A 27,494-nucleotide genomic window follows, 5' to 3' on the forward strand; every position below is an offset into this window, starting at 1 on the left:
TGCTGTTGAACAACTAATTCAGAATAACAACACAGCCTCTTTCAGAATACGAATTCCACGCGCGTACTCTATACAATTAATATGTCTAGTCGTTTTTTATTCAATTCAATGTTCTATAAATTTAAATGAATTAATCACGTTATATAGACGGAATAACCTGGTATTTCTGTCACTTAATATTGGTTTGTAGCAGTTAGTGTGTAGGTACTAAATAGTTTCGCGGAAAAATATAAGTGACTATGAAATATGTGCGAAAACATCTTTTCTGTCACTCTATTGTGCATTTCCATAAAATACTTAGGTACGTATAGAGATAGATATATGAATTTGTTGTATATATGTATCTACCTGATTTACATAAATCAAAATTTCACTTTTATTTTGAATCAATATGTACATTGTACATTAATGAGGCTATAACTTTCAATTTTAACAAATTATCTATTGCTTTTCAGCTTATAAATTACAAATTTTTTTAAATTAAAGAAAAATATACATATTCAAAAAACGTTCTCATTAGAAAATAATAATGTAAAATTATGTTGAAATCAGTGATCAGAATTTTAAATTTTCACACGGTTAATACTTGCCGTTTTCGAAAAATTAAACAATATATTGTGTTGAAAATTGAAATGACCGCCTCCTTGGTACAGTGATTGCCGCGTGAGCGTAGAACCGAGGGATCCTGGGTTCGATTCCCGGTGGAGACGAAGAAAAAAAATGTCTAGGTCTGGTAGGACACAGAAGGCTGATCACCTACTTGTCCCTAGAGAAAATCGATTAGTGAAACAGATGTATATATAATGAGTGCCCTTACCCTACTAGGGGATATGGGATTTCACACTTTTTATTGAAATAAATTCAAAAGCTGCAATTTTGTAGGAAGTCTAAACTCTATCGTCACACCTAAATTATTTCTCAATAGGTGCTATTTAGATTTGATTGTTTATTTGGAAATAAACAACAAAAAATATCTAAGCATATATATCTAAAGGCTTCCAAATATTATGAATTTCAAAGAATAACTAAGTACGACCCCGCTATTGAAAGCGGTTCAACGGAACACAGTGATTTTTTTGTGGTAGGTATCATTCGATGTTAGCCAGAAGGGCTTCGAAGGTTCGCCCTGGTAGCGACATGCGCAAGGGCGTCCCCCCTTGACGGGCATCACGAACCTCGGCTTGGACTGTCGCTTGAGTGGAGGAGGCCGGAAGGGCCCTAGTAGGATGGGAAACACAGTGGAGTTCAGTGGAGTTTCAAGACATATTTTAATTTAAAAAAAGGTCTTAAAATGTATATTTGTACAATTTGCAAGTTATTAATTATATTAACTTATATTTTTTACTTGATAAAAAAGGGAAAATACCTAAGTTGTAGGTACATGGCACATGCACTATACAATCAATATAATAATTGACCTGTTAAATTTTTAAATTATACAAGGACGATTGAGGCCACCAGGATCCCCCAGCCCGATCCCCCAGGGGATCAGATCGCAACTACACTAAACTCGAACTAATGAATCTATTGAACTCTTCATGGAATAAAAAATAATGGTATTATATTATTTATTAGGCCCAAATGACCCAGGTATAAAGTTCATCTTACGTAATGTTTATTGTCTGTCAAGGACACGACATAGATCATTAGATCACGATCATAGTTAATTATTGCAAACAGGAATCTCATATCGATATTTATCAAATACAGTACATATAATAATTATATACACTCGTATATTATGTTAAATGTTATCCTCCTTTTTATATAACATCTAAATTATTTATTCAAGCGTAGTAGCGAGAAAAATAACTACGTCTTATATGTGTATAATTGATTGTATACATGTATGATTGAACAGTAAGACAAAAACTGTTTGTTTATGGTCAAGAATAATAATATAAGTATAAAACTCTACCAAATTATAAATCCACCGATTAAAAGTGGGTTAATTTAGTTAGAGCTTTCCTTTTTAAAAATTAAAAATTTTATTTTTGTAAAAATACACAGAATTTACGTAGTTACCTAGAAGCTAGGCTTCAGTTCCCATATTTATTATGATTGTAAAAACTACCCCGCTTCTCGTGTACGGTGTTAACTCTACATAGGTAGTGCGTTCTCAACACGCATTAATTAATTGCATGCATAATATTTTTATTGTCGTACAATTTATAAAGATATTAATTAGGTATTATCACTGCATTATGACATGAATTCATCCTGAAGACACCTAATGGATAAACAAACATTAGAAGTTTGTTGTGTGTCGTTAATGTACCTACTCGTAGCATCACAACTATTTCATATCTAATCATAACAACTATTTTGTTTACATCAATGCAAAAGTATATTTGATGCTTTTATAGTAGATATAATACGAAAGAGATGTACATCTATGGTGTGCCGGGTGCGGGGCAGTACCAATAGCGCTCTTAAAATGATCGCAGACAGATTCGATTGTGTGTACCTACTTGCACCATTGCGAGCAAGTACACACATCCTATATCAATAAAAATAAAATAAAAATAACTACGTTAAAAACAACCGACTTCAAAAACGGAAAAGTGAAAAATAAAAAAGATTTGATATTATTAATTACTACATACCTATTATTTAGATGTGCTATTTACTAAAAAGGTTTGATGTCGGTGCACGAGTGCTTAGTACCGCATACATTCAATTGGTTGGTACCTACTAGGTAGAAATATAATTTCAACACTTCGATATCTTGATTATAGTGCTATTTACTAAAAAGGTTTGATGTCGGTGCACGAGTGCTTAGTACCGCATACATTCAATTGGTTGGTACCTACTAGGTAGAAATATAATTTCAACACTTCGATATCTTGATTATATCTTACTAGATTCCGCCCACGACTGTGTACGTGCATCCCCGTTTTTCCCCGTTCCCGCAAGAATTTCGGGAAATCCTTTCTTGGAGGATGCCTACGTCCTAACATCTACCTGCATGCCAAATTTCAGCCCGATACGTCCATTGGTTTGGGCTGTGCGTTGATAGATCACTATATCAGTCACCTTTGAGTTTTATACATAAAGTATATAATATAGAGATTTACTGATAAGTAGTAACTAGAATTTGAAGTATGTTGTGTTAAAGGTAAGATCTGTGATGTATAGGTACCTACAATAGTTCATCTACATAACTATTAAAGGATACATAAATTCATATACCGTTTATTCATAGGTACCTGCAACTTTCATACCTGCCTGCATATAGGTAACAAAATGGTAACAAATTTCACAATTTTAGTAAAAGTCAATAAAACCTTAAAACAACGATTACCCAAAAGCGTGTATTTTATTGGTACATGTTCTCGGCCTTGGCCTTATATGCAATTATTTAAACGTTCAGGTATGTATATTGTACATATGAATACTGGTTTCCAGTGAGTAAAAACACATTTAACATAACTAAGGTAGGTGTGTCAATTAACGCCCTCTGTTAAATAACGCCCGAACTTCAAAAAACCCACTTATATTCAATAGACCCGCATCGTACCTCACGCACAAATGAATTGCACCAATAGGAACGCGCCTAGCGCGGTTGCGTAAGTCTGGAGTCGCCATCTTTGCCAGTAGCAGCTTTCGTTTCAAGAGCGTTAGACGTGCACTGGCTGTTATAAAAATTTCTTCTAACGAAACTATAAGTTTTCAGTTGTTTTTGAGTTATTTCTTGGATTATTTTATACTTTGGCTAACCACACTTCATATTCTGTAAATATTTTCAAAATGATTTACTTAATTACTTCAAAATTTAAAAAAAATGTCAATAACGCCCAGTCGCGTAATAACGCCCAGTAAACGGACCTTGGGGCGTTAAATTAGTTTTTTTTTGTTTAAAGTATGGTAGAAGATTACTTATATTAACGTTGATTAGTTAAACTAAAATAAAAAAGTATAAAATCGTTACAACTTGAAGAAACAAGTCACTTTATGTGAGTTACGAATTTTATACTTTTAATACTAAATTTTCTTTCGTGAGCTTCTTTGATTTTTAATAAAGAAATTTTATAACGTGCTTTTTATATTTTACTTAGCAGAAATTCTATAAGAACGTATTTTAGGCAAACACAATTTTCTTTCATAAACGGGCGCTATTTAACACAGTATTTCTATAAACGCCCAAGAAAAGGTTTTTAAAAAGATGTCTTTATGTCATGAAACATAAATAGTTTCACGTTTTAATTGGTATTTTTCGGTTTAGAAAGAAATATCAAACCTACTCGTCGTCTGTTTATGTGCTTTAAAGTAGTTTTAATAAATAAAAAATTAGATTTTTGTTAGGCGGGCGTTAATTACCTCTTTTACCTTATTAAATTATTTTATAAATACTTAGTTCAATTTTATAAGTATTTTAAATTATTCAATACCTACTTTTAAAGTTTTAAGTTAATAATTCATTAGTCGTACCAATAATACGGCCTGAATCAAATACATCATCCACATTTGAATATCAGTTATGGATTATGAATAATTTAAAAAAACCGGCCAAGTGCGAGTCGGGCTCGCGCACAAAGGGTTCCGTAGCAGCAAATATAATAAACTTATTATGTCAATTTATACACCTGGTGAATGGAGCCTAAACTCTCCCGATATTTTGCCTTGTACTTTTATGTATGAATATTAATTTTATATATGTATTTATAAATATTCCGTGCTATAGGCGTGCCCAAATCGGCTTGTGATAACTGAATAAAGAAGTATATACACCAGCTTCACAATTAAAATATTACTTGAAGGTGCGTCTCATTTTTAGGTACAGGTTCAATCAGTTCAGGGTGTTGAAATAATTCTAGCTCACGCGGTCTAAATGATGTGCACCGAAGTAACTTTTCATGAAATGCGCGAACCACATCATCTTGGATATAGTTATTATAATTCAGAATGTAGGAAAACGTATTATCTAAAGTATCCATTGTTAGATGATATACAATAAGCTTTAGAAATTTTAAAAACCTGCTACGAAACACTAAAATTTGCACCAAAAACAAATGAATTTATATTATTAGGGGAATTAATTAGTACGTGACCGGTTTAATAGCACCTATTAAACCAGTATACCTACTTACTTATTTTTTATAATAGGTACAATTCAATATTAATAAATGGGAACGATGAAATTCTCTTAGCGCGCACAAGTGACAACGACGTCTGCCCTCACGTGTCTGCCCGTTCGGGTCGACGCGGTTAGCTATCTTATCCCCGCCCCCGCGCGAGACCAAGCCCCGCAACTCACGCGCTGCAGCGCAGCGAGCGACCGATCTTCTTGAATCGATGTAATAATAATAATCTATAGGATTAACGCGTTTTAAAAATATTGGTTCGATGGATATGTTTAACCTATTATTACTCAACAATCACATTTGTAATATTAAACTTTATCAAATGCACAATGTATTTAAGGTACATTACTGGATAAGGATTAATGGCGTATTGCTTGAATAAGCTAATATTTCTCGTAAAAAGTACCTACATTATAAAGATTTTATATCATCGCGGATTTTTAAAGGTGTACAATACTGTAGTATATTTTTTGATCTATCTTATAAGGTTCAGCCATCGTTTTCAGTGTAAGCACAATAACTTAACCAAAATTACAGTTAAATCAACCTATCTCAAAAACTATAAGAGATACTTTGATCAAACCAAAAATCGTTGAAAGAGTTAATTAGCATGCATCACCTCTATTTTTTTTAGAATTTTATACCCCGTAGTTATAAAAATAGAGGGGGGGGGACATACTTTTTACGACTTTGAGAGCTGATATCTCAAAAACCGTTCACTTTAAGAAAAATGTTTTTTAGAAAACTTTATATCATTTTAAAAGACCTTTCCATTGATACCCCACACGGGTATGTACATCGAAAAAAAAAATTTCATCCCTCAGTTACATGTATGGGGGGCCCCACCCCCAATTCTTTTTTTTACTATTTAGTGTCATATTTTTGTAGCGGTTCATACAACACATATTCCCATCAAATTTCATCACTGTAGTACTTATAGTTTCCGAGTAAATCGGCTGTGACAGACGGACAGACGGACAGACGGACAGACGGACATGACGAAACTATAAGGGTTCCGTTTTTGCCATTTTGGCTACGGAACCCTAAAAATCTACTTACCTCTTGTCCGCGGCATATATATATACATATAGCGCCATCTAACGGAATTTATAAATTTGAGAGCGATTCATAATGGATCTTCACATGGGAATGAAAAGTAGGAATATATAATATAATATAGAAAAAATTGGCTTATATAAATAGCCTCCAATTTTTCTTCAGGCATAACAATCATCCCCCCAACGGTCCAGGCCTTGTCGCGGCGGAGGGGCTCAGTAGCTCAGAGTTATGGCCCTCTGAGTGAAGCGAAATTGGACCAGCGAGGGGCTGAACGGCTGGTTTAGAGTCGGGGAGATTCAACCGGCCCGACGGCCAGGGCTAGGTGTGGCCCAGCGGCCGCTGTGTGCGGCGTGGGATGGCGACCAGAGGTCGTGGCTTGGTGGACCCCGTGTCCACTAGGCAAAGGTGGCGCTGAACGGCAGTTGGGGTTGGAAAGCCTCGACTGACCCGACGGCAGAGGTCCTGTTTGTGGTTCAGAGAGGAGCCGGCTTTTATGCGGCGGTGGATGGCGGCCAGAGGTCGCGGCGCGGCGGGCTCGCCGATTTAGTAAGCCACGCCGTGCAGCGGAGGGCGGGATCCCGACGCGTCATTGTGATGACGCGCGGATACTCCTGCAGAGAGGTGTGGGGCGGCGGCCGCTGTAAAACGGCCGTCTGCCAACTCGTAATCCGGTCCGTGGGGCCGGACCGACGGCCGCCACCTCTGGTGAGGTGGGGGCTGCGAGGTAATCTCTATAAAAGTACGCCGGAGGGTCCCCCGACGTGTATTTCACACATCGGAGGACCTTCCGACGTGCACCCTCCGGCCGGACGGTGATGGAGTCGGGGGTTCGGGGGAACGCGGATGATGGAGCGGGGAAAAATCCATTGTCTGCGCGTTGGTGGCGTAAGCCTTCGTTCCAGCAGCCGCCAGCGAGGGGGGATCTAGTGGTGGGCCTGGAAACGGGCATCTGCTGGGCGGGACACGCGGTAGAGTCGTAACCGTTCCCGCAGTTCCGTCCAAAGCAGCGCGATGGAACAGAGTGGGGTTTTAGTCGGTAGAAATCCGACATAACCACGGCTCCATCCCCGGGAGCCGGGGGTATCTAAGAAGATTTCCCCACTATAAAAAAAAAAAAAAAAGGCATAACAATCATACATAATGGGTATCAGTTACATTCTTATATTAATGCTGTTTATTATTATCATCTCCGTAGTAAACTTCCCAGAAATTATAAACATAAATTAATACTGACTGCTGGAATAAATCTCAACTAAGTCCACCATAGGTTGTTTCTGTTTGGTTATTGTTTTTGTGCACTCAATAATTAAACTATTAAGTATTACTTCACTCAATTATAATATACTGGCTGAATTAAGAACCTCCTCTTTTTTTGAAGTCGGTTATAAAGGAGATTTAAAAGCAATGTAATTATTATCAAAGTTTTGAATGAAATATACAAAAAAAAACTATGTGTGGTTTTATGAAACCACGGTAAAAGTGAAACTTACGATAATTATCGTATTTGTACGATAACTATCGTATGTCACGCGACATGCGCTACACAGACCAAAAAGTTTGAGACGATGTAATAAAAGTTTCACTTTAAAAATAAAACATATTTTTTATTCGTTGTGAAATATAAAAAATAATAATACTTAATATACACAGTTAATATTTAATATACTATGATAATATGAAGTTGACTGTGATTTGAAATTATTACTTTTAAATTAACTCAATTTTTTACTAATATTTAATATTTATTAATTATCAAAAATAAATTAAATACAGCTGTATTATTATTATGTATCATAATACTCGGCTGTATGAGTTTTTAATCTTTGCCTACTCTTGGAGATAAGACAATTATTTATATTTTTGCGTACCTAGTTCATTCTCCCCTATCTCCCTCTACGATTTTTGCTCACTGAGTATTTTTGGCGTCTGTCAAACGTCATGCTCATGCGTCACTGTCATTAGGAAATGGCGGTCAATTGTTGGCGTTAGTGTTTTATGTTTATGTGTGATGTTTTGTTAACATTTTGTTATACGTTTCAAAATGCATATAAAACAGGTAATAAAAGGAATATTTTGTTCTTGAACTTATTTTTTTTGCAACTTACTTTTATATATTCTGTAACAATGTCTATAAATTCCTTACTTTGTTTACTTGTACGTACACCCAACTTTTTACAAATAACGTAAGTAATAACTTTACAGGTGATTATTCAAGGATTTAAAAGTTATCGAGAACAAATTGTTGTTGAACCATTTGACAAAAGACACAATGTAGTCGTTGGTCGAAATGGATCTGGCAAAAGTAACTTCTTCCATGGTAAGTTTGAATTGCTTTCTCTTCTTTGCTCTTATTGTTACGTTAATTTTATTTTGTTCATAAGATATCTTCATATTCCACATTAGTGTACACTTGTCTATTAAGACAAGAGATCTTTTATACCACATAAACTATCAAACTGCTTGATAAATGAGATTTGCCCCACTTTGATCATGACCATCAATCCAGCCATAATGTAGGTAAACCTTTGTTACGTTTTCACATTATAGAAAGAAATACTGTTACACATTAAAACATTTTTTTATATGTTTCTAAAAGTTTATTCAACTTATGCATTTTTAAAATCACTATCCTTAAAACATTGTTTTGTGTTCTACATCAATATTGTTTATTTATATTACAGCTATACAGTTTGTGCTCAGTGATGAGTTTTCCCATCTTCGTCCAGAGCAGCGACTTGCTTTGTTACATGAAGGCACAGGACCCAGGGTGATATCGGCTTTTGTTGAAATTGTATTTGACAATTCAGATAACAGAATTCCGGTATGTACTTTACCAATACTGTTAAGAGAAAAAAAAATTGGTTGTTTGTAAAGTAGGTTTATCATCGAGATGATTACGTGATAACGTCTTATGATGAGATGAGAAGCTCGAGATGAGACGGGAGAGCGGTCCGTCTCTCTCCCGTTATACCTGCGATCGCGCTCGTGAGGTTTTGGTGTGACACAAGTTTCTGAACATGTCACCTGACTAAAACGATTTTTAAGACGTTATCACGTCAAAAATTTTTTTCATTATAAATTGTAAAAATCTATTTTTTTACTGTTTTACATAAAAGTATATTAAGGAATTGATGTGTTTTTAGATTGAGAAGGATGAAATTTTCCTAAGACGAGTCATTGGATCAAAGAAAGATCAATTTTTCCTTAACAAGAAGGTTGTGCCTCGCTCTGAAGTTTTGAACTTGTTGGAAAGTGCTGGTCTATCCAATTCAAATCCATATTATATTGTGAAGCAAGGAAAGGTAAACTTTATTGATATTTCTACTAATTAGTAATTACAACAAACAATTATTATAATGGATTTATGATGATGAATGATGTAAACTTTTTTCTTATTTTAATATTTCACCTCAATGTTTTATTTTATTAATCAGTTTTAATTCATATTAAACTTGAAAAACACTAAGTAAAATTTTACTTGAAGTAAAATTATATGAACATGTTTACTTGAGAATTTTCTAGCTGATAGACATTTTTATTATTAACATTCTATATATTTATTTTATTACACAGATCAACCAAATGGCAGTAGCCCCAGATTCCCACAGACTGAAACTATTGAGAGAAGTTGCCGGAACAAGAGTATATGATGAGCGTAGAGAGGAATCTGTCACTATCCTGAAAGAAACTGTTGGCAAGGTATGTTTATAATATTTAACTTTGTGTGTCAAATTATATTTGATGATATAAAGAGGTCAATGTGACTCATAATCCTTGCACATTCAAAATATATTGTCTTAATAGTAATTATTTTAGGAATATAGGATAATAAATTATAGGATAATAAGAAAAGTGACATTCGTATTGTTTATGAAACACTCCCTTTAAGAACATTTTTACCATTTTTACTTTGCTACAGCATTGCGGAAATTTCAATTAGTTTGTGTCCCTCTACCTTTATCTCGAATTCTTTATTTATTTTATTTTTATTGCCATGGCTAAGTGCACATTTAGATTTATTTTTTCTTATTCACATTTGTTGCATGTATAAAAATGTATGTATCCAAACTGTGGATAATGTTGTTGGTTGGGCAGTTATACCTGTATTTAGTTTAAGTTTTATTGTACCAATTTTTAGTGTAACCACTGATCTGCTGTTTATTATCCCTAATAAAGAAAAATAAAATAAAATCTTTATAGGTGGAAAAAATTAACGATTTTCTGCAAACAATAGAAGAGAGATTGAAGACATTAGAGGAAGAAAAAGAAGAATTGAAGGAGTATCAGAAATGGGACAAAGCTCGGAGAGTTCTGGAGTTTATTATACATGACACTGAGCATAGGGAGAATAAACGGAAACTTGAAGATGTATGTAATTCTTTATACATATTTATCACTAGCTGTGTCCCGCGGTTTCATCCGCATTGCTCCGCTACTGTTGGTTTTAAAGGGCTGATAGACGTACGAACTTTAAAGTCGCGGTTTTAAAGTTCGCGTACTTACTCGGCTCGCGGCGGTGACAGACGTGCGAGCCAAGGCGGGCTTCGAGTAAAATTTCAAACATGTTGGATCGTCAACGAACTTACTCGACGGTTTTTAAGTACGCGTACTTGGGGTGACACACGAGCGAAAAAGGTCGTCGAGCCACAAGTTCGCGTACTTACTCGTACGTCTGTCACCCCTTTTAGCGTGATGATATTGGCCTATAGCCTTCCTCAATAAATAGGCTATCTAACACAGAATTTTTCAAATCGGACCAGTAGTTCCTCGCGTTCAAACAAACAAACTCTTCAGCTTTATAATATTAGTATAGATTTACGATACAAAGAGTTTAGAACATTCAGTTTGTTTTTGACCTTATAAAGTATACTTTTTAATTATATTAAAATGAAAATCTAATTTTAATATTATATGATATACTTATTCTGCTTGGTTATTACTTCCACTTTCCTTGTCTCTATGAAAAATTTGAAAACAGTATTATTTGTAAGATTATCATATTTTATTTTTCTAGTTGCAAAAAATGCGCTCAAACAGTGGCAAAGAACAACAACACTATGCTGACATGGTGCGTGAAGCTCAGGAACATGTCAGAGAATCTAACAGGTATAATTACTCAATTCTTTTGATATATTTGTTGCTGGATTCGTTGAATTATAATCCTGAGTTAAACTCCAACCCCAATAAATGGCTTTTCACTACTATTTTATAATTAATTTAAACTACCTATTGTAGAAAACTTAAAGAAGCTCGCAAAGACGTGGCGGCTGCTCGCGAAGAGAAAGATATATTGTCCACTGAACAACAGCAGTTACTTAGAGAAAAAACTAAATTGGAACTTGGCATTAAAGATCTGACTGACGATGTTGACGGAGATAATAAATCTAAGGTAGGAGGAATATTTTGAAAATTAATATTGCAGTGAGTTGATAGTGGAGTGTTTGCTGCAGTATTTTCTTGGGTTTGATTTTTCGCTAGTATTACGGTGCGGCTATTCAGTACTATTATCGCTGTAAACTGTTGGAAAATAAACGCTTTGGAAATTCTTTAAAAAGTTGACTTATAGGACAACCTTTAGAAAATTTATTCTCCCAAGTATAGGAATTGAAACAAAAAATCTGTTGTCATTGATACACTATAAGAAAAACATACAACCAACATTACAATTTTCTTTATCTTTCGCTAATTACAACTTTATTATAATATCCCCAAAACTAAACAGGAAAGAGCTGAAGCAGAGCTCGAGCGTCTTCGCCAACAGATATCTGAGAAAGAGCGCGAATTGGAAGAACTAAAACCTAAATACGAGGAAATGAAAGCTCGTGAGGAGGAATGTACGCGGGCGTTAGCTCTCAATCAGCAGAAGAGACAGGAGTTGTATGCGAAGCAAGGCAGAGGGACGCAGTTCACTTCCAAACAGGATAGGGATCGGTGGATTGAGAAGGAGCTCAAGTGAGTCTATTAATTGAACATAATAGTATCTACTTGTCCTTGACCAGAGAAAAAATATTGGTCTTTAATACTATCAATTCGATAGGGTTTTTTTAGGTTCTTTCTCGTTATAGCAAAGAATGGGTGAAATAGTGATATAGGCTACTTTCTATCCCCCTATAACATCTCAATCGCATGAAGATCCGATGTAATGCGTATTTGAATCAATCAAAACTTGATAAATTCGGATAGTGTTTCCGCTTTCATGTTTATAAATAATCATTACTTTACAGATCGCTCAACAAGCAAATAAAAGACAAAAAGGACCACGAGATCAAACTACGTGACGATCTACGCCGCGATGCGACCAAACTGACTGAACTAGAGAAACGCATAGAGGAAATGACTAAAGAGATGGAGAGACAACGCGTGGCGATAGATGAGCATAATAAACAGTATTATGAGTGTAAGAAGAGGAAGGACCAGGAACAGAGCACTAGGAAGTGAGTTTATTCAGAAAAAATCATATAAATGAAAAAAAAAAGAGCGTGTGTGCCGAGCACACGTGTCAGAAGTGAAACTTATTTGGCAAGATTCAAAGATAAATCTTCGCGTGACGTGACGGTCTTGCCATGACGTGACCATAAAATTTAACTCTCAATAAGCATAAAGAAGTTTCACTTCATAAAAAAAATTATGACAATTTTTTGTCTTCTCTAAACTTGTAACGGCTGGGTGATATTAAAAATTAAAATAATAGGTTAATTAATATAAAGAACGTTGGTATAATTTTTATAATGAGCTATTGTTATTTTTTACTAGTGAACTGTGGCGTAAAGAAACAACATTGACACAGAATTTGTCGTCATTGAAGGAAGATTTGGCTAAGGCTGATCAAGCTTTGCGATCAATGGCAGGCAAGGTAACATTAATTTCATTTTGCTTAAAGGTGTAACTTACTGTTTAACTAAAGAGTTTCACATATGTGAACTTGATCAAAGTTGTATAGGATAAATTTATGTTGTTTTTTAAAGTGAAACGTTATTACATCGTCTCAAACTTTTTGGTCTGTGTAGCGCATGTCGCGTGACGCACGATACGTACGATAATTATCGTACAAATACGATATTTTTTAGTTAAATGTCTAGTGTGAAAAAAAGTTTCACTTTTACTGTGGTTTCATAAAACCACACAACATTTTTTTAATATTGTTTTGAACATAACTTCTTATTTTACAATTATTCTTTATGGAATGTAATACAGATTAATATAAAAATAAATGTTATTTTAGCCAATTCTCAACGGGCGTGACAGCGTACGAAAAGTTCTTGAAACTTTCCAAGAACGAGGCGGTGAATGGGCGAAAATAGCCACACAATACTATGGGCCTGTTATTGAGAACTTCACTTGTGATAAAACTATTTATACGGCTGTTGAGGTAGGTTATTAATTATATATTTGTATAATATAAAATTTATGTGAAACTAGCGGTCCGCCCCGGCTTCGCCCGTGGTACATATTCACGTTTTCTCTACATAAGAACCATCCTCGAACTTCAAGGAATATTATAAAAAAACGAATTAACGAAATCGGTTAAGCCGTTCTCAAGTTATGCGCTTACCAACACATTTTGGGATTCATTTTTATACTAGCTGTGCCCGCGACTTCGTCCGCGTGGAATAGCGACTGCATAGTAGTTACTACTTTACATACAATTATTTAGTAAACACGTACTACCATAAACAATTCATAGAATTGTTAATAGAATTTATTACTAATCTAAGCTAAAAAACTTACGTACTTTCCGGAAATCCGGGGCATTTTCCGGGGATATCCGGAAAATGCCTGTAAAATATCTGGAAAATCCCCCGGAAAATATGTGAAAATGTCCGGGAAATACCCGGAAAATATCCGGAAAATGCGTGAAAATGTTCGGGAAAAGCGTGGAAAATGTCTGAAAAATCTCCGGAAAATGCCAGGGAAATGTGAGGAAAATGCCTGGGAAATGCCTGGAAAATATCTGGAAAATATCTGGAAAACATCCGGAAAATGCGTGAAATGGTCCGGAAAAGGCGTGGAAAATGCCTGGAAAATCCCCGGAAAATGCGTGAGGAATTGCCCGGAAAATATCCGGAAAATGCGTGAAAATGTCCGGAAAAAGCTTGGAAAATGCCACTTCAAATTTGCGAAGTAATTAAAGCAGACAACCAAAAAAAGAAAAAGAAAGCTAAAATCTTTCATATTAAATGTATATGGGATATTCATATTTCATATTATGCACTTAATGTATGGGGGGGTTTAAAGATATTTTTTTTATATTTCTCGATTTATTTAAAAAAAATGATTACGGCCATTATTAGGTTAAGTACTTTCGATATCAGTTTAAAGTTTTTTGTTATCTGTAATACTTACAAAAAAAAATCGCCTGTGCACACTGAACGATTACACCTTGTACATGAATGCCTTAGCAAAATATGTTCGCCGTGATTATTTAAATGATCATAATTTTTTTTATTAATGAACCAATTGACATGAATTAAACACTAAATGACAAAAAAAATTAACTACAGTTTTGGGTTCGGGATCAATTTAATAATAACACCTGCTAATATTTTTTTACATATTTTCATTGTATAAAATCGTAACATAATTTCCTTTATGTATTGTTCTATTAACACATAGATAATATCTTCCCAAGGTACTAAATTTTAATAAAAAAGTTGTTTTTGTTATTTATATCTAAAAAAGAGTATTTATATTAGAAAGAAATAAACAAAAAAAAATTTAAGTTTTATGGAAGCTGAATGTAATGCAAATGGGCAAATATAAAAGTAAAATTAGGTATTTAAAATAAATAAATGAAACAACTACCAATTACAGAAAAACTTCTTTTTCGGTTGAAAATTGCTGGATCATGAGTATGTATAATTCTTTATCTCTTACCTTGGGCAGTCTGGAAGAGATCGCTAGTAAGCGATAAGACCGCCTTATGTACATACCGTGTTAATCAATTTGGTATGATTGTAAATATTTTACTTGGTGTGGTACCACACACACCAATTGATAAATAATATGTACTCTGATCCCAGTACGATCTGTACCGCGATAGCCATAACGATAATAAAACAATCAGATGACAGTAAAGCACGATTAAAAATCATACTTGTACAGTAGTTGTGAGTGCAATATTTACGTTTCAAAATAACATTTTTTTTTTTACTAAAACGTAGGTAGATTCTCACGCACGCACGGTGATACGTGGTTGGCTGCCCCTTTTCTCATTCCCGAAAAATATCCTCTAAAATTACCCAAGATTCTTCCAATGATTGTACCATACGTTGGAAATTTACTTTAGTCAACAATTGACCACGCGCCAGGATACTTATTTCTACTACATCCTCATGCAAATCGTTAATTTTTATGAACATTGAATCTGTAAATAAAAAAAATGAAAAGATTACTTTACCTAATTTTATTAAAAAGCTACTAACAAATAAAATTATATAAAGAACTAAAGTGACCTTCTTTGGGCGTCTTGTAAAAGTTACACATAAAAATAAAATTTCATCATTTTCTTATTTTGTCGTAACTTCAATTCTAATTAAAAACATGAGTCTAACTATATAATTAATTAATAAAGAAATAATTAATTATAAAAGCTACAACTTAACTTACCTTTTGTTGGAACGCAAGAAGGATTTTTTAAAATGTCACAATTAACTGATAGTAGTGTCTTGTGACATCAAATAATAAACATCTACCCTCACTTGTAAAATTTTATTTAGTATATTCACATAAAATATAAGCACCTGAAGTGGACTCTGGGAAGACATGGGTTAAAAAGTTAAATAAATAAGTACAATTAAAAACCCCACCAATATCATATTATTTAATTTTTAATTATAAATTTGCAAGAAACGTTAAACATGTAAATTGATTTGATTTTAATGAAGTCTCATAGATGGCGCTGTTTCAAATTTGTCTTTATACTACCATGGACGAATATAATCTACTAAGATTCATTAAACTGTTTCTCTGCCAAAATTACGTAAATGACGTAGTTTTTATAGTGTAAAGCTAGATAATAGCGTGGCTTACCCAAAAACAACATTTAAACATGAGTCTTTAGATTGTACGCTGTGTAATACACGGAATACGTTAGAAAAATAAAGGTTCACAGCTCCTCCCCCGGAGGTGATAGCATGATAATGTGTATATAAAAGCCTCACCCGACCTGTTAGTAATATTCATGCAAAATTTGAAGTCAATCTATGCGGTACTTTTCGAGATTAGCTCGGACAAATATACAGACAAACAGACAAACAGACAAACCGACAAACAGACAAACAGACAAAAATTCTAAAAACTATGTTTTTGGCTTCTATATCGATTATAGATCATGGATTATGTATTCTTTTAAAAAAATATTCAATGTACAGTTTTGACTTTCCTACGATTTTATTATATGTATAGATTATAAAGATTGTATGTGCGTTGCCAAAAAACTTACTTTGGCACATTAAAAAAATAAGGTAATTATGCTTTAACTTGAGCGACATGCGCATATGGAAATTGCTGTTTTTTTTTTGCATAAAGGATTTTTAATTTTTCTCATTTGTAATTATGAAGAATGTTGCCGTATTTTTTCATTCAGTAACCCATTTAAAATTCTCAACATATTTCTTAGGTACATAATTCTCTTATTATATTTTATACAGGTAACAGCAGGTAACAGGTTATTCCATCACATAGTTGAGTCAGACACAGTCGGTACTAAGATATTGAAAGAGATGAACAGACAAAATCTTCCCGGAGAAGTCACTTTCATGCCTCTGAACAGACTGCAAGTTAGGGATATGATATATCCTAATGATAATGTGAGTATTATTTAACTTAGTAATCCAATACTTTATAATAAATTTAAAAATGTTTTACTATACAATATTATATTTATAGTATGTATTGAAATTTATCTCTTTAAACTTCTAGAACCTCTATATGAATAATATTCACCTAAAATGAAATATAATACATATTTAACTACCTTCCAAATACTTGAATTTTCTACTGGAGGGTAGCGTAACAAATGGCTTTAAACGATATTCCCAAGCATAAAACAGTTCAAATATAAAGTCACTCAGTATATCAAGTGATAATAACGATAAAAAATTATTAACTATTTTATATTAACCATATTTTTTTTATAACAGAACGCAATAGCCATGGTGCAAAAACTTAAATACGATCCGAAATACGCAAAAGCCATGAAATACATATTTGGTAAAACCCTCATATGCAGAAATTTGGAGTGCGCTACAGAATTGGGGAAACAATATCATTTGGATTGTGTCACTTTAGAGGGAGATCAAGTAAGTAATCCATATGAGAAATTAATTAAATTGTTACACATCTTTCTTTTTTGCAGGAATATACTTTAAATAAACGTGATATATCATTTGGTTTATTTTAACTTAAACAATTATTCTATTCAATTACGTAATTACGCATTTAAAATCAGCCCAAAAAGTGAATAATAATGTTGAATATTCTTAAAAATTCCTAATAGTAAAAATACTTTATTCTATTATTTTTTTTTTTTGTCGTTGTGATTTGCAGTCAGTCGCATAACTATAAGCAGATGAGGTGTCTGCGCGAGATTATGCTATACTCAGTATATATGTCGTGGTCATATCGTAGATTTGATCATTTCATGATATGAGTGGCCATTTCACGAAATGGTCGCATATCGTGAAATGGCCAATTTAGTTTGGCCACATCATGATGTGGTTTGGGCAGATCAATGATAAGAAATCGTTTCACGATATAGCCAATTATCGCATGGTTTTTTCATGAAATGATCAAAATTATTTGATCATATCGTAAAATAGTTACATTAATCGTTGGTGGAGGCGCTGCAAGCTCTGTGTTTATGTGATAAGATGGCGGCCGCTGGCGAAAATTAAATTATTCGCAGTTAAAAACTTCATAATTCGTTTAATAACAATATTATGAAGAAAGTCATAGCAAAGAATTTACGACGAAGAGGTACGAGTACTATGGAAAATGTGGATATCTTATATGTATTTAAGAAAAAATGTGACTTAAATAAAATAATTTAAGAAACTACTACTATATTATTATAATTGTTTGTTTTTTAAAAAGCGATCCGCTTCTGGCACACGCCGGCCGCTGCCGCGGCACGCTCGCTTTGCTCGCTCGGCTCGTGCGTTGTTTATCAAAGTCTAACCTAACCTAACCTAACTGTTTTCTATTGCAAAAACGATTCGCTTCTGGCATTCGCCGGCCGCTGCCGCGGCACTAACTTAAATGACATTAAACAAGTTTTTAGAATATAGTTATCCTGAAATTTTTTAATATTTAAAGTATGGACTCTTTATATTTTATACGATCTGGCCAAATGTGGATGACCAAATCGTGAAACGTTGACGATTTAACGATCTGATCAAACTATGTTGGCCATTTCACGATATGCGACCATTTCGTGAAATGGCCACTCATATCATGAAATGATCAAATCTACGATATGACCACGACATATATAATATTACAGTATAGTATACTGTAATATTATTCATTTATTTGCGTTTATTCTCAAGTTACAATTATAACTAATTTATTTCTTTCCAGGTATCATCAAAAGGTTCGCTCACAGGTGGTTATTTCAACCAATCCCGTTCTCGATTGGAAATGCAGAAAACTCGTTCGGAACTGATGGAACAAATAACTACCTTGGAACAAGAACTCAGTACTTTGAGACAGGAGTTGAATAAAACGGAGACAAGTATAAATAGTATTGTGTCTGAGATGCAGAGGACGGAGACTAAACAGGGGAAAGCTAAGTAAGTAATAACTTGCCTAATGTTTTTTATGTATTTATTTATATGATATGTTTATGGTACAACTATATTTTGATATCTAACATTACTAAAACAGCAAAAATATCACTTAAAATGATAAAGATAATTCTACATTTTTGGTAGGCTAACAGCGCTGTTTGTGAGTCACACGATTTTTAATTGAGTAATAGATCCTACCTTCTCACAAATACTCCAAAAGGTTTGACCGATTTTAGCATCGACAGAGTGGTTTTGGTGTAAATAAAACTATCTTCAAAGTACAAACTTACATACACACTTTCAGATTTACGAAATCAATCACAATACTCTTACATAATTATTCACATAGATCTCTTTTTACAGGGATATCTTCGACAAAGTGAAAGCTGACATTCGTCTAATGAAAGAAGAATTAGGTTCCATAGAACGTTTCCGCGGACCTAAAGAACGGTCTCTAGCTCAGTGCAGATCTAGTTTGGAAGCTATGCAAGCTACTAAAGAAGGCTTGGAGTCTGAATTACACCAGGTTAGTTTCGTTTGTATTATTGTTTTTATTTTGAGTTTAATAAAGTACCTACTTGACACATAATCATGCTCAAAAGTTGTCCGAAACAAAACACTGCCTACGCATCTAATAGGCAGAGTTTTTTATTAATGAGAGTGTACAAAATTACTAGGTTACAATTTGACCTGTATATAGTTAAAGTAAAATAAATAAATTTCAATCATAAAATACCTACTGTTATTAAAAAAACAATAATTATTTTTATTTCTTTATATTTGACGAATACTTGGTACTCGAATAATTTTTGAAAATAAATCAAAATTTAAAAAACATAATACAAATCCTTAACCAAGTTATCCTAACCCACAGGAACTAATGGAGCAACTATCGACAGCGGATCAAGGTAAAGTGGACGAGTTGAACGACGCCATTCGACGACTCACACAAGAGAACAAGGAAGCTTTCAGCCAGAGAATGAATTTAGAGGCCACTAAGAACAAACTTGAGAATCTACTCACTAATAATTTGATTCGGTATGTTGGCACATTTTATATTTTCATCTAGAACGAAACGTTTGTCCACTATAGACGTAAAATAAACAACTATACTCACAATCACGGTCAAAAACCTCACAAACGAAACTCTTAACGCCTTCGCGTTAATTAAGCTGAGTTTTTAAATTGACTTTGAACGTTACTGCCATGTAATTAGGTTTTAATTTGAATGCTAGTTTAAATCTTATCTTTATAAGTTAATTTTGTCTTATACTTTTTGACGCCCTTTAAGTTGACGATTTGTGGGTCTAGTTGTCTATAGTACGTCAATGTTACCTACTATATTAAATAAATATACCAATGAAATAAAAATATATGATGAATCTCTCAAACAGACGTAAAGACGAACTGGTACAAGCGCTCCAAGAAATATCAGTAGAGGATCGCAAACGTCGACTACAAAACAGTAAATCGGATCTGAACGCAGCGGAGAAACGGATCAAGCAAATTAACAAAGAGCTAGAGGAAGTTGAAAGGAAAGTACAAGCCGCTGTGAAAAATGAAAAAGCACTGAAACTTGAGTTGGATAAATGGAGGAATAAGGTAATTTTGAAGTTAAATGAGTATTATATAGAAAGCAAACTGACTTTATATTCATGTGAACCATTTTGCAAGAATTTTTGTAGTGTCGTTTTATCTTTGAATCTTGCCAAAGAAGTTTTGACTTCTGACACGTGTGCTCGGTACACACGCTCTTTTTTATTTGTAGGCTTTTAGGTATAATTATAAATATGAAAAAATGTCGAACAAAAGTTGAAATAATATTGGTCAAAAATAAATTGTCGCTCTTATTTATTTATAAAGAATTTAATCAAATCACTACTTAATATAGATGAAGTTGGTTACTAAATAAATTTCTATACGTTATCACGTATCCTCTTTGTTAAATTCATTAATATTTCAGGAAAAAGAAGCGCAAGACAAAATGGAGGAAGACGCGAAGGGCCTAGAAAAGATGGCGTCCAAGGAAGTGTTGTTGCAGGAAAAGATACAAGAATCGTTGGACAAAATAGCCGCTCTTGGCACACTGTCTAATGCGCCGGAATTACACGCTAAATATGAGAAAATGTCCCTTAAACAGGTGATTTTTTTCCCTTTAAATGTAGTTCTAGGTGTTTAAAATCACAGAACTAGTATAGAAAATATTTCGTTTTAAATCAGTTTGTAATGTTTGAAACATACTCAAGACATTTCTTGTTGAAGTAAGAATAAGTGAAAGCAAATAAAAAAAATCTTTGATTGTATTCACAATCTTATGTATAATTCATAAATGTTCATTCATATTATGTTTGTTAATTAACATGTTCTAATTTCGAAACGAGGTTATCGATGCTACTAGTAAAACCTAAGATAAAAATGTGTTTTTTTATTTATTTTTGTATATTTCATGTCTTCATGTACATAGCTATAATTTTTTTACTTTATTACAACATTAAGTAGACAATTATTTTAATTAAATTCACATAATTGTTCCAATTTAGCTCTTCAAAGAATTGGAGAAAGCGAACCAGCATTTGAAAAAGTACAACCATGTCAACAAAAAGGCTTTGGACCAGTTCATAAGCTTCTCTGAACAAAAGGAGAAATTGTACAAGAGAAAGGAAGAACTTGATGTTGGGTAAAGTTTATTTATTACTATAGTTTGACATTATTTGGAAACTAAATTTAAATCCAATGAATTGACTCTAAATGAGAAAAGTCTAATCTTTTCGGTGGGATAAATGCACATTCTTAATAAATCTGTACTGAGATTCAAACCTTGAATATATCCATTATATTTCTCTCTATGCAGCAGCCACCTTTAATTATTGTGCATTACAAGTTTTTAATTTCCATTGTTATTCACAGTTGCATTACTTTCAAATTTCCATATATTATAAAGGATTTTCATGTACACTTCATCTCTTGCAATACTTGCGTACATGTAATCAAAATGATTAAAATTATTCATGTTATACTTTGCAAGCACGTTTGGTAAACTTTCACTTAGAGTATTAACATCGATTGGATGCGATAATTTATCATTGTGACTATAAAACAACACAATAGGAACTTTTACATTACTCAAAGTATAGTCCGGAGGGACAGTCGTTCCATATCTTCCCATATTTTGTTCCCCATAATCAAATCTACGAAAATGTCCCGAATTTATTAGTTGTCCATAATGAATTAACTGTAATGTAGAGGAAGTAGTTGGACAATGTCCAAAAATTATGGGCATAAAACTCTTCTGAATCAGACCATTATCGGCACCAATAAATATAGTCAAAACGTTTCCACAATTCGAAGATAATAAACCACAGAGACTAGATATCCACTTCAAAAAACTCGTACTAGGCGTGTATACATCATAAATAGAGGAAAAAGAAACAAAAACCTTCGAAATGTATCTTAATAGTGGGTTGTCAATATTTTTCATCCACGCCACTGGTGCCAGAGCAAACATCATTCTAATCTTCTCATTATATTCTGGTTTCATCGCGTTCATAACGTAGAAAGCCGTCGTACCTTGTGAATGACCTACATAGTATAGATCATTTGACTCAGTTACATTTAAAATATAATCAATTGTAGCTGGTAAATCGTACAATCCAATCTCTTCCCACGTGAAATTCCAATACTTTTGATCTGTGTTGTTTAATTCAATGTGTGATAAAGAGTATTTATTTCCTCTCGCGTTTCCCAACCAGACGTCGAATCCTTGATCAGCTAAAATATGCCCTAAAGAGTTTCCGGGGCCTTGTAATATCCAACAGTCTGCTGAATCTAGGATGCCGTGCATTAGAAGTATTGGTATACCGCTCTCTTTATTATTTCCAAATCTGTGGACTGATAATTTGTAGCCATCTTCAGTTGGCACTTCGTGCTTTTCCAAGTTATATTTGTATTTCAAGGCCAGTTCTTGTATGTTAAGATTGGCGTCATCCTTATTAACAATTTTCGACTGGTCGTTGTCTAAAAAGTTTGTTATTATGTCAAACAATTTTAACGATTGCGTATTCCGTATTAATATTATAACAACACTTGCTAATAGAAAGTGTCTCAAATACATTTTGCCAGTAAAACAAATCAGTAACTTCATTTAAATAGTTTTTATCGTAATGTACGAGACATTCTTTATCTCTAGGAAATACCGCTAACGCTAATTATTATTATCGCTGGTGGTAATTCCTTAAGTGATGTAAAAAAGTAAACCATACATTTTACTTCTATGCTTTTTTTTATCTATAATAGTACTATATATCCGTAATTTGTCTATTGTATTAGCATTAAAACCCACTAGTTGTTTTAATTTCAGTGTGCTATCTGACTAAATATAATATACTAGTTCGATCCCGAGGCTTCACACTCGTGATACCCATATAAAAAGCAGTTTATTCAGAGCTTTATCTCCGTTTCAAATTTCGAATAGATCTGATAAGCTGTTTCTATGTGAAAGAGAAGCAAACATTCATACATTCTTACAAACTTTCGCGTTCCTAACATTAGTAGATTTTATCGTTTAATTACTTTTTTCGACTCAATTTAATGGTCTAAAAATCCTTGTTTTTTAATTTTCAGTGGTGAAAAGATTCGCGAATTGATCGAAGCCCTGGAACACCGTAAGCTAGAGGCTATCCAGTTCACATTCAAGCAAGTGAGCAAGAATTTCACGGAGGTGTTCAAGAAACTCGTGCCTCAGGGACGCGGGTCGCTTATTATGCGTGTGGCCGCTGATGACCCTAATGATGTTGCACCAGACGTGAGTACCATTATTTTTAAGTAAAAATTTAAAAAAATACTTCAAGTTTCAAAAAGAGTTTTTGACGTGACAACGTCTTATAATTCGATAAAACCGGCTGCACGCACGAAAAACCATGACTCATGCGGCGTTACCTCGCTCTGACTCATCTGAGGCGTTCCATGTAAGGCTTGAAGTGCGAGCGAGAGCGCGGAACGAGCGACAAAGAAGCACAATCGGACGTTGTCACGTTCAATTATTATTATCGTCAGTAAACCGACTTTACAGACAACCAATTTTTTCTTTAATACGAGTCATTTTTAAAGAATATAATATTTTTGAAAAAACTTAAAACTGAAAGAGTAGCTTAAATTCAGTTGCTCTGGCGGGATTCGATGGCTCTGGAGTAGCCGAGAGAGTTTTAAGTTTAAATCTAAAAAAAATACTTCAAATTTTGAAAAAAAAATAAAGATAAATTTTTACAAGAAAACAATTGAAATAACATAGAACTATAGTAGAATAAATTCGATTGCTCTGGCGGGATTACGAATGGCTGAGGTCAGGCGTCCGCGTCGTCCCGATCAAAGCGAAAGACGCGGATTCGAATCCTAATATTATGTTAATATTATAAATTTTTAACGAATAGAAAAAAATTGATCACGAGGCGGGATTCGCGTTCATTTGAATGTTGTAAATGTTGTAAAATTAATTATTATATCTACACTAATAATATTATAAAAAGGAAAACTTTGTTTGTTTGATTGTAATGAATAGGCTCATAAACTACTGGACCGATTTTGATGAAATTTGGTAAAATCTTTAGACCCTGAGAAACAACAGGCTACTTTTTATTGCGAAATATACCACGGGCGAAGCTGGGCGGAGTGTAATCATTGAGATAATATTACTACGTATGGAGGAGACACCACGAATAAAATCTGTGCGCGGCGCGCGGCGGCGCGGGGCGCATTTTTTTGCTCTATGTTTTAAAAATTATTATCTAGTTAGGTACTTACCGATGAAAAGTTATTCCTTTGCACTTTTCCGTATTATTTGTGCAATATCGTAACACACACGAAGGCATACATATTTGATGCGTTTCACTTTAAAACAAATAAAAAATGAGCGTGCAGTTAAGCCATATGGCTTATGTTGAGCGGAACATAAGTGATGTAGGCGGTGTCGTCTCCATATGTATATCTCAATGAGTATAATCATCAAAATATGAGATCACTACTTAGTGATAAGGCCGCCAAGTTAGTTGTACTCTGTTTTTAGCTGTAAGTAATTCTAAGGTTTTCCTGTTTGTGCAACAAATAAAGTGTTAAATCTACATCTACACTAATATTATAGAGAGGAAAACTTTGTTTGTTTGTTTGATTAATGAATAGGCTCATAAACTACTGGACCGATTTTAAAAATTCTTTCACCATTCGAAAGCTACATTATCCACGAGTTACATAGGCTAGGTTTTATTCCGGAAATCCCACGGGAACGGGAACTATGCGGGTTTTCCTTTGAAAACGCGGGCGAAGCCGCAGGCGGAAAACTAGTAAATAAATAAATATACAGTACTCCAAAAGTGATAATGCGCATAGAAATTTTCATCACAGTTCGGTAACTGTCATATTCCCGGAGCGTCCGAAGATGATATGTATAATGTATATAGAGTGGTTAAATGCATTTTCTTCATGCATAATTTAGTAAAATTTGTTGAGGCAAATGATTTTCTTTCTTTCTTTCTAAATACATTTTGGAAACGACAATTAGCGAAGATTTGCATGCGCATTATTAATTTTGGAGTACTGTATTATGTAAATTGTGACATTGCAGCGCGCGAACGCGGAGCAGTTCTCGGGCGTGGGCATCCGCGTGTCGTTCACGGGCGGCGAGGGCGACATGCGCGAGATGAACCAGCTGTCCGGCGGGCAGAAGTCGCTCGTGGCGCTAGCGCTCATCTTCGCCATACAGAAGTGCGACCCCGCGCCCTTCTACCTGTTCGACGAGATCGACCAGGTCAGTGACGTCACGGCACGTGATACCACACAATATAAGTACTAAAGTAAGGCCAACGAGAAGCGAAACAAAAGGTCAGTCACCTAAAAAACAACTGTGGCGTTGACAATCTAATATCTATCTCTTTCCATCTTGTGCCTTTGTCGTAATGTCTCGTTCTCCCGGCAAAAACATAACAACGTCAAGACGGATTCGCCATCATTCGGGCGGCCATTTTATTATTCTTATTATATTTTATGATTCAGAAAATTATTATTATTCGCGTTATTTAATTTAAATCTACATTATGCAATAATTCAATTAATGATAAAATTTATAAAAATAGACTATCCTTTTTGGTATTATTACAATTTGCCGGATATTTTTTAAAACTATATAAATCCAACTTTCAAAAAGTTACGCACCCCTGCAATTCCCAATGACCTTGCATGTATTTTGTTTACATTTGGTATCGCTTCTCGTTGGCCGTACTTTACGTACAGAAGGTTCACTCCCTAATATAAGTCAACTTTAGGCATAAAATATAATAGCTAGGCTATATAAGTATATAGGCTATAATAGCTCAGGGTTCTTATTATCATTATTTTTTAAATATTTTCGACTGTTAGTTGAAATCCAAATACAAACATAATAACAACTAACCTTGACTTAACTCTACATAATTATAATCGTCATTAGCCTTAAAAATGATATCGCCGGATTGCGTATATTTTTCCTGTTATCGGTTACCTGGTTTTGTGTTTAAATTATACAGTTTCACTGAGAAATAAAATATTATGTCAAGATATTAGACAAAATCTTTAAATTACTTTAATAAAACTCTTATCTATATAGAATACAATAATAAAACAGAGAAAAGAGTAACTGAGGTATGTGTAATATTAAACTATTCCTTTTAAAAAGGGAAACCATGTTATGATATATAAAGCAAAATTAATAACGTAGTATAATTTTGTAGCTTCATTGTCGATGGAATAAAATAATAAAATAATAATGGAATAAAATAATATGTCTTTTTACATTGTTTTGTAGTAATCACTGCCAAATTACTTTACCTAATACATAATAAGAAAATTGTAAACTAATGAGTGCTTGAATACTTCCTCATGAATTATTATACTCGACCCATTATAATAAATACATGTACATAATGTAATGAAACATCATAATTCAGATTAAGTACAAATAAACAACGAAGATAATTATATTGTGTCTACTTTATTTTTGAACAATTGGATGTTCATTTTATTGCATACAGCATAAAACTGACGATTATTAAAATAATTAATTGATTTGATTCCAATGCCAGCATTCAGAATTCAGTTAAAATAAATAAAACCCTCATTTTACGTTATAAATAATCTTAAATCTAAAATTACAGGCCCTCGACGCACAGCACCGTAAAGCAATAGCCAACATGATCCACGAACTATCGTCAAGTGCTCAATTTATCACTACCACCTTCAGACCGGAGTTACTAGAACACGCACACAAGTTCTACGGAGTTAAGTTCCGGAACAAAGTGTCGCACGTTGAGTGCGTGACACAGGAAGAGGCGAGGGACTTTGTGGAAGATAGCGCTACACATGCGTAGATTTATTGAAATTAAATGTATTTTCTATTAAACGCTATTGTTTACTTAATTACCTTATAATATATAGTAATAAGAAAACAAGTGTTAAAACGCGTCAAGTTCCGGAACAAAGTGTCGCACGTTGAGTGCGTGACGCAGGAACGGACGAGGGACTTGGTGGAAGACAGCGCTAC

The 27,494-nt window shown here is 33.9% G+C and overlaps 1 protein-coding gene across 1 annotated transcript; it reads left to right on the forward strand.

The window, feature by feature from the left end:
* The first annotated feature begins 8,086 nt into the window (after window positions 1-8,086).
* On the forward strand, window positions 8,087-27,353 carry LOC123696704 (structural maintenance of chromosomes protein 3). The gene is made up of 23 exons (XM_045643057.1): window positions 8,087-8,199; window positions 8,346-8,460; window positions 8,825-8,964; window positions 9,287-9,445; window positions 9,717-9,842; window positions 10,344-10,511; window positions 11,158-11,249; window positions 11,379-11,532; window positions 11,866-12,095; window positions 12,368-12,577; window positions 12,897-12,996; window positions 13,366-13,512; window positions 16,793-16,951; window positions 17,285-17,443; window positions 18,723-18,934; window positions 19,295-19,457; window positions 19,806-19,969; window positions 20,326-20,533; window positions 20,895-21,071; window positions 21,472-21,608; window positions 23,552-23,732; window positions 25,545-25,727; window positions 27,109-27,353. Exons 1-23 carry the CDS (start codon window positions 8,185-8,187, stop codon window positions 27,319-27,321), a joined length of 3,612 nt encoding a protein of 1,203 aa, XP_045499013.1. The 5' UTR covers window positions 8,087-8,184; the 3' UTR covers window positions 27,322-27,353.
* Window positions 27,354-27,494: the final 141 nt, after the last annotated feature.

The sequence above is a fragment of the Colias croceus genome, chromosome 13 (genome assembly GCF_905220415.1).
Source record: "Colias croceus chromosome 13, ilColCroc2.1".
In the NCBI taxonomy this organism is placed as follows: domain Eukaryota; kingdom Metazoa; phylum Arthropoda; class Insecta; order Lepidoptera; family Pieridae; genus Colias; species Colias croceus.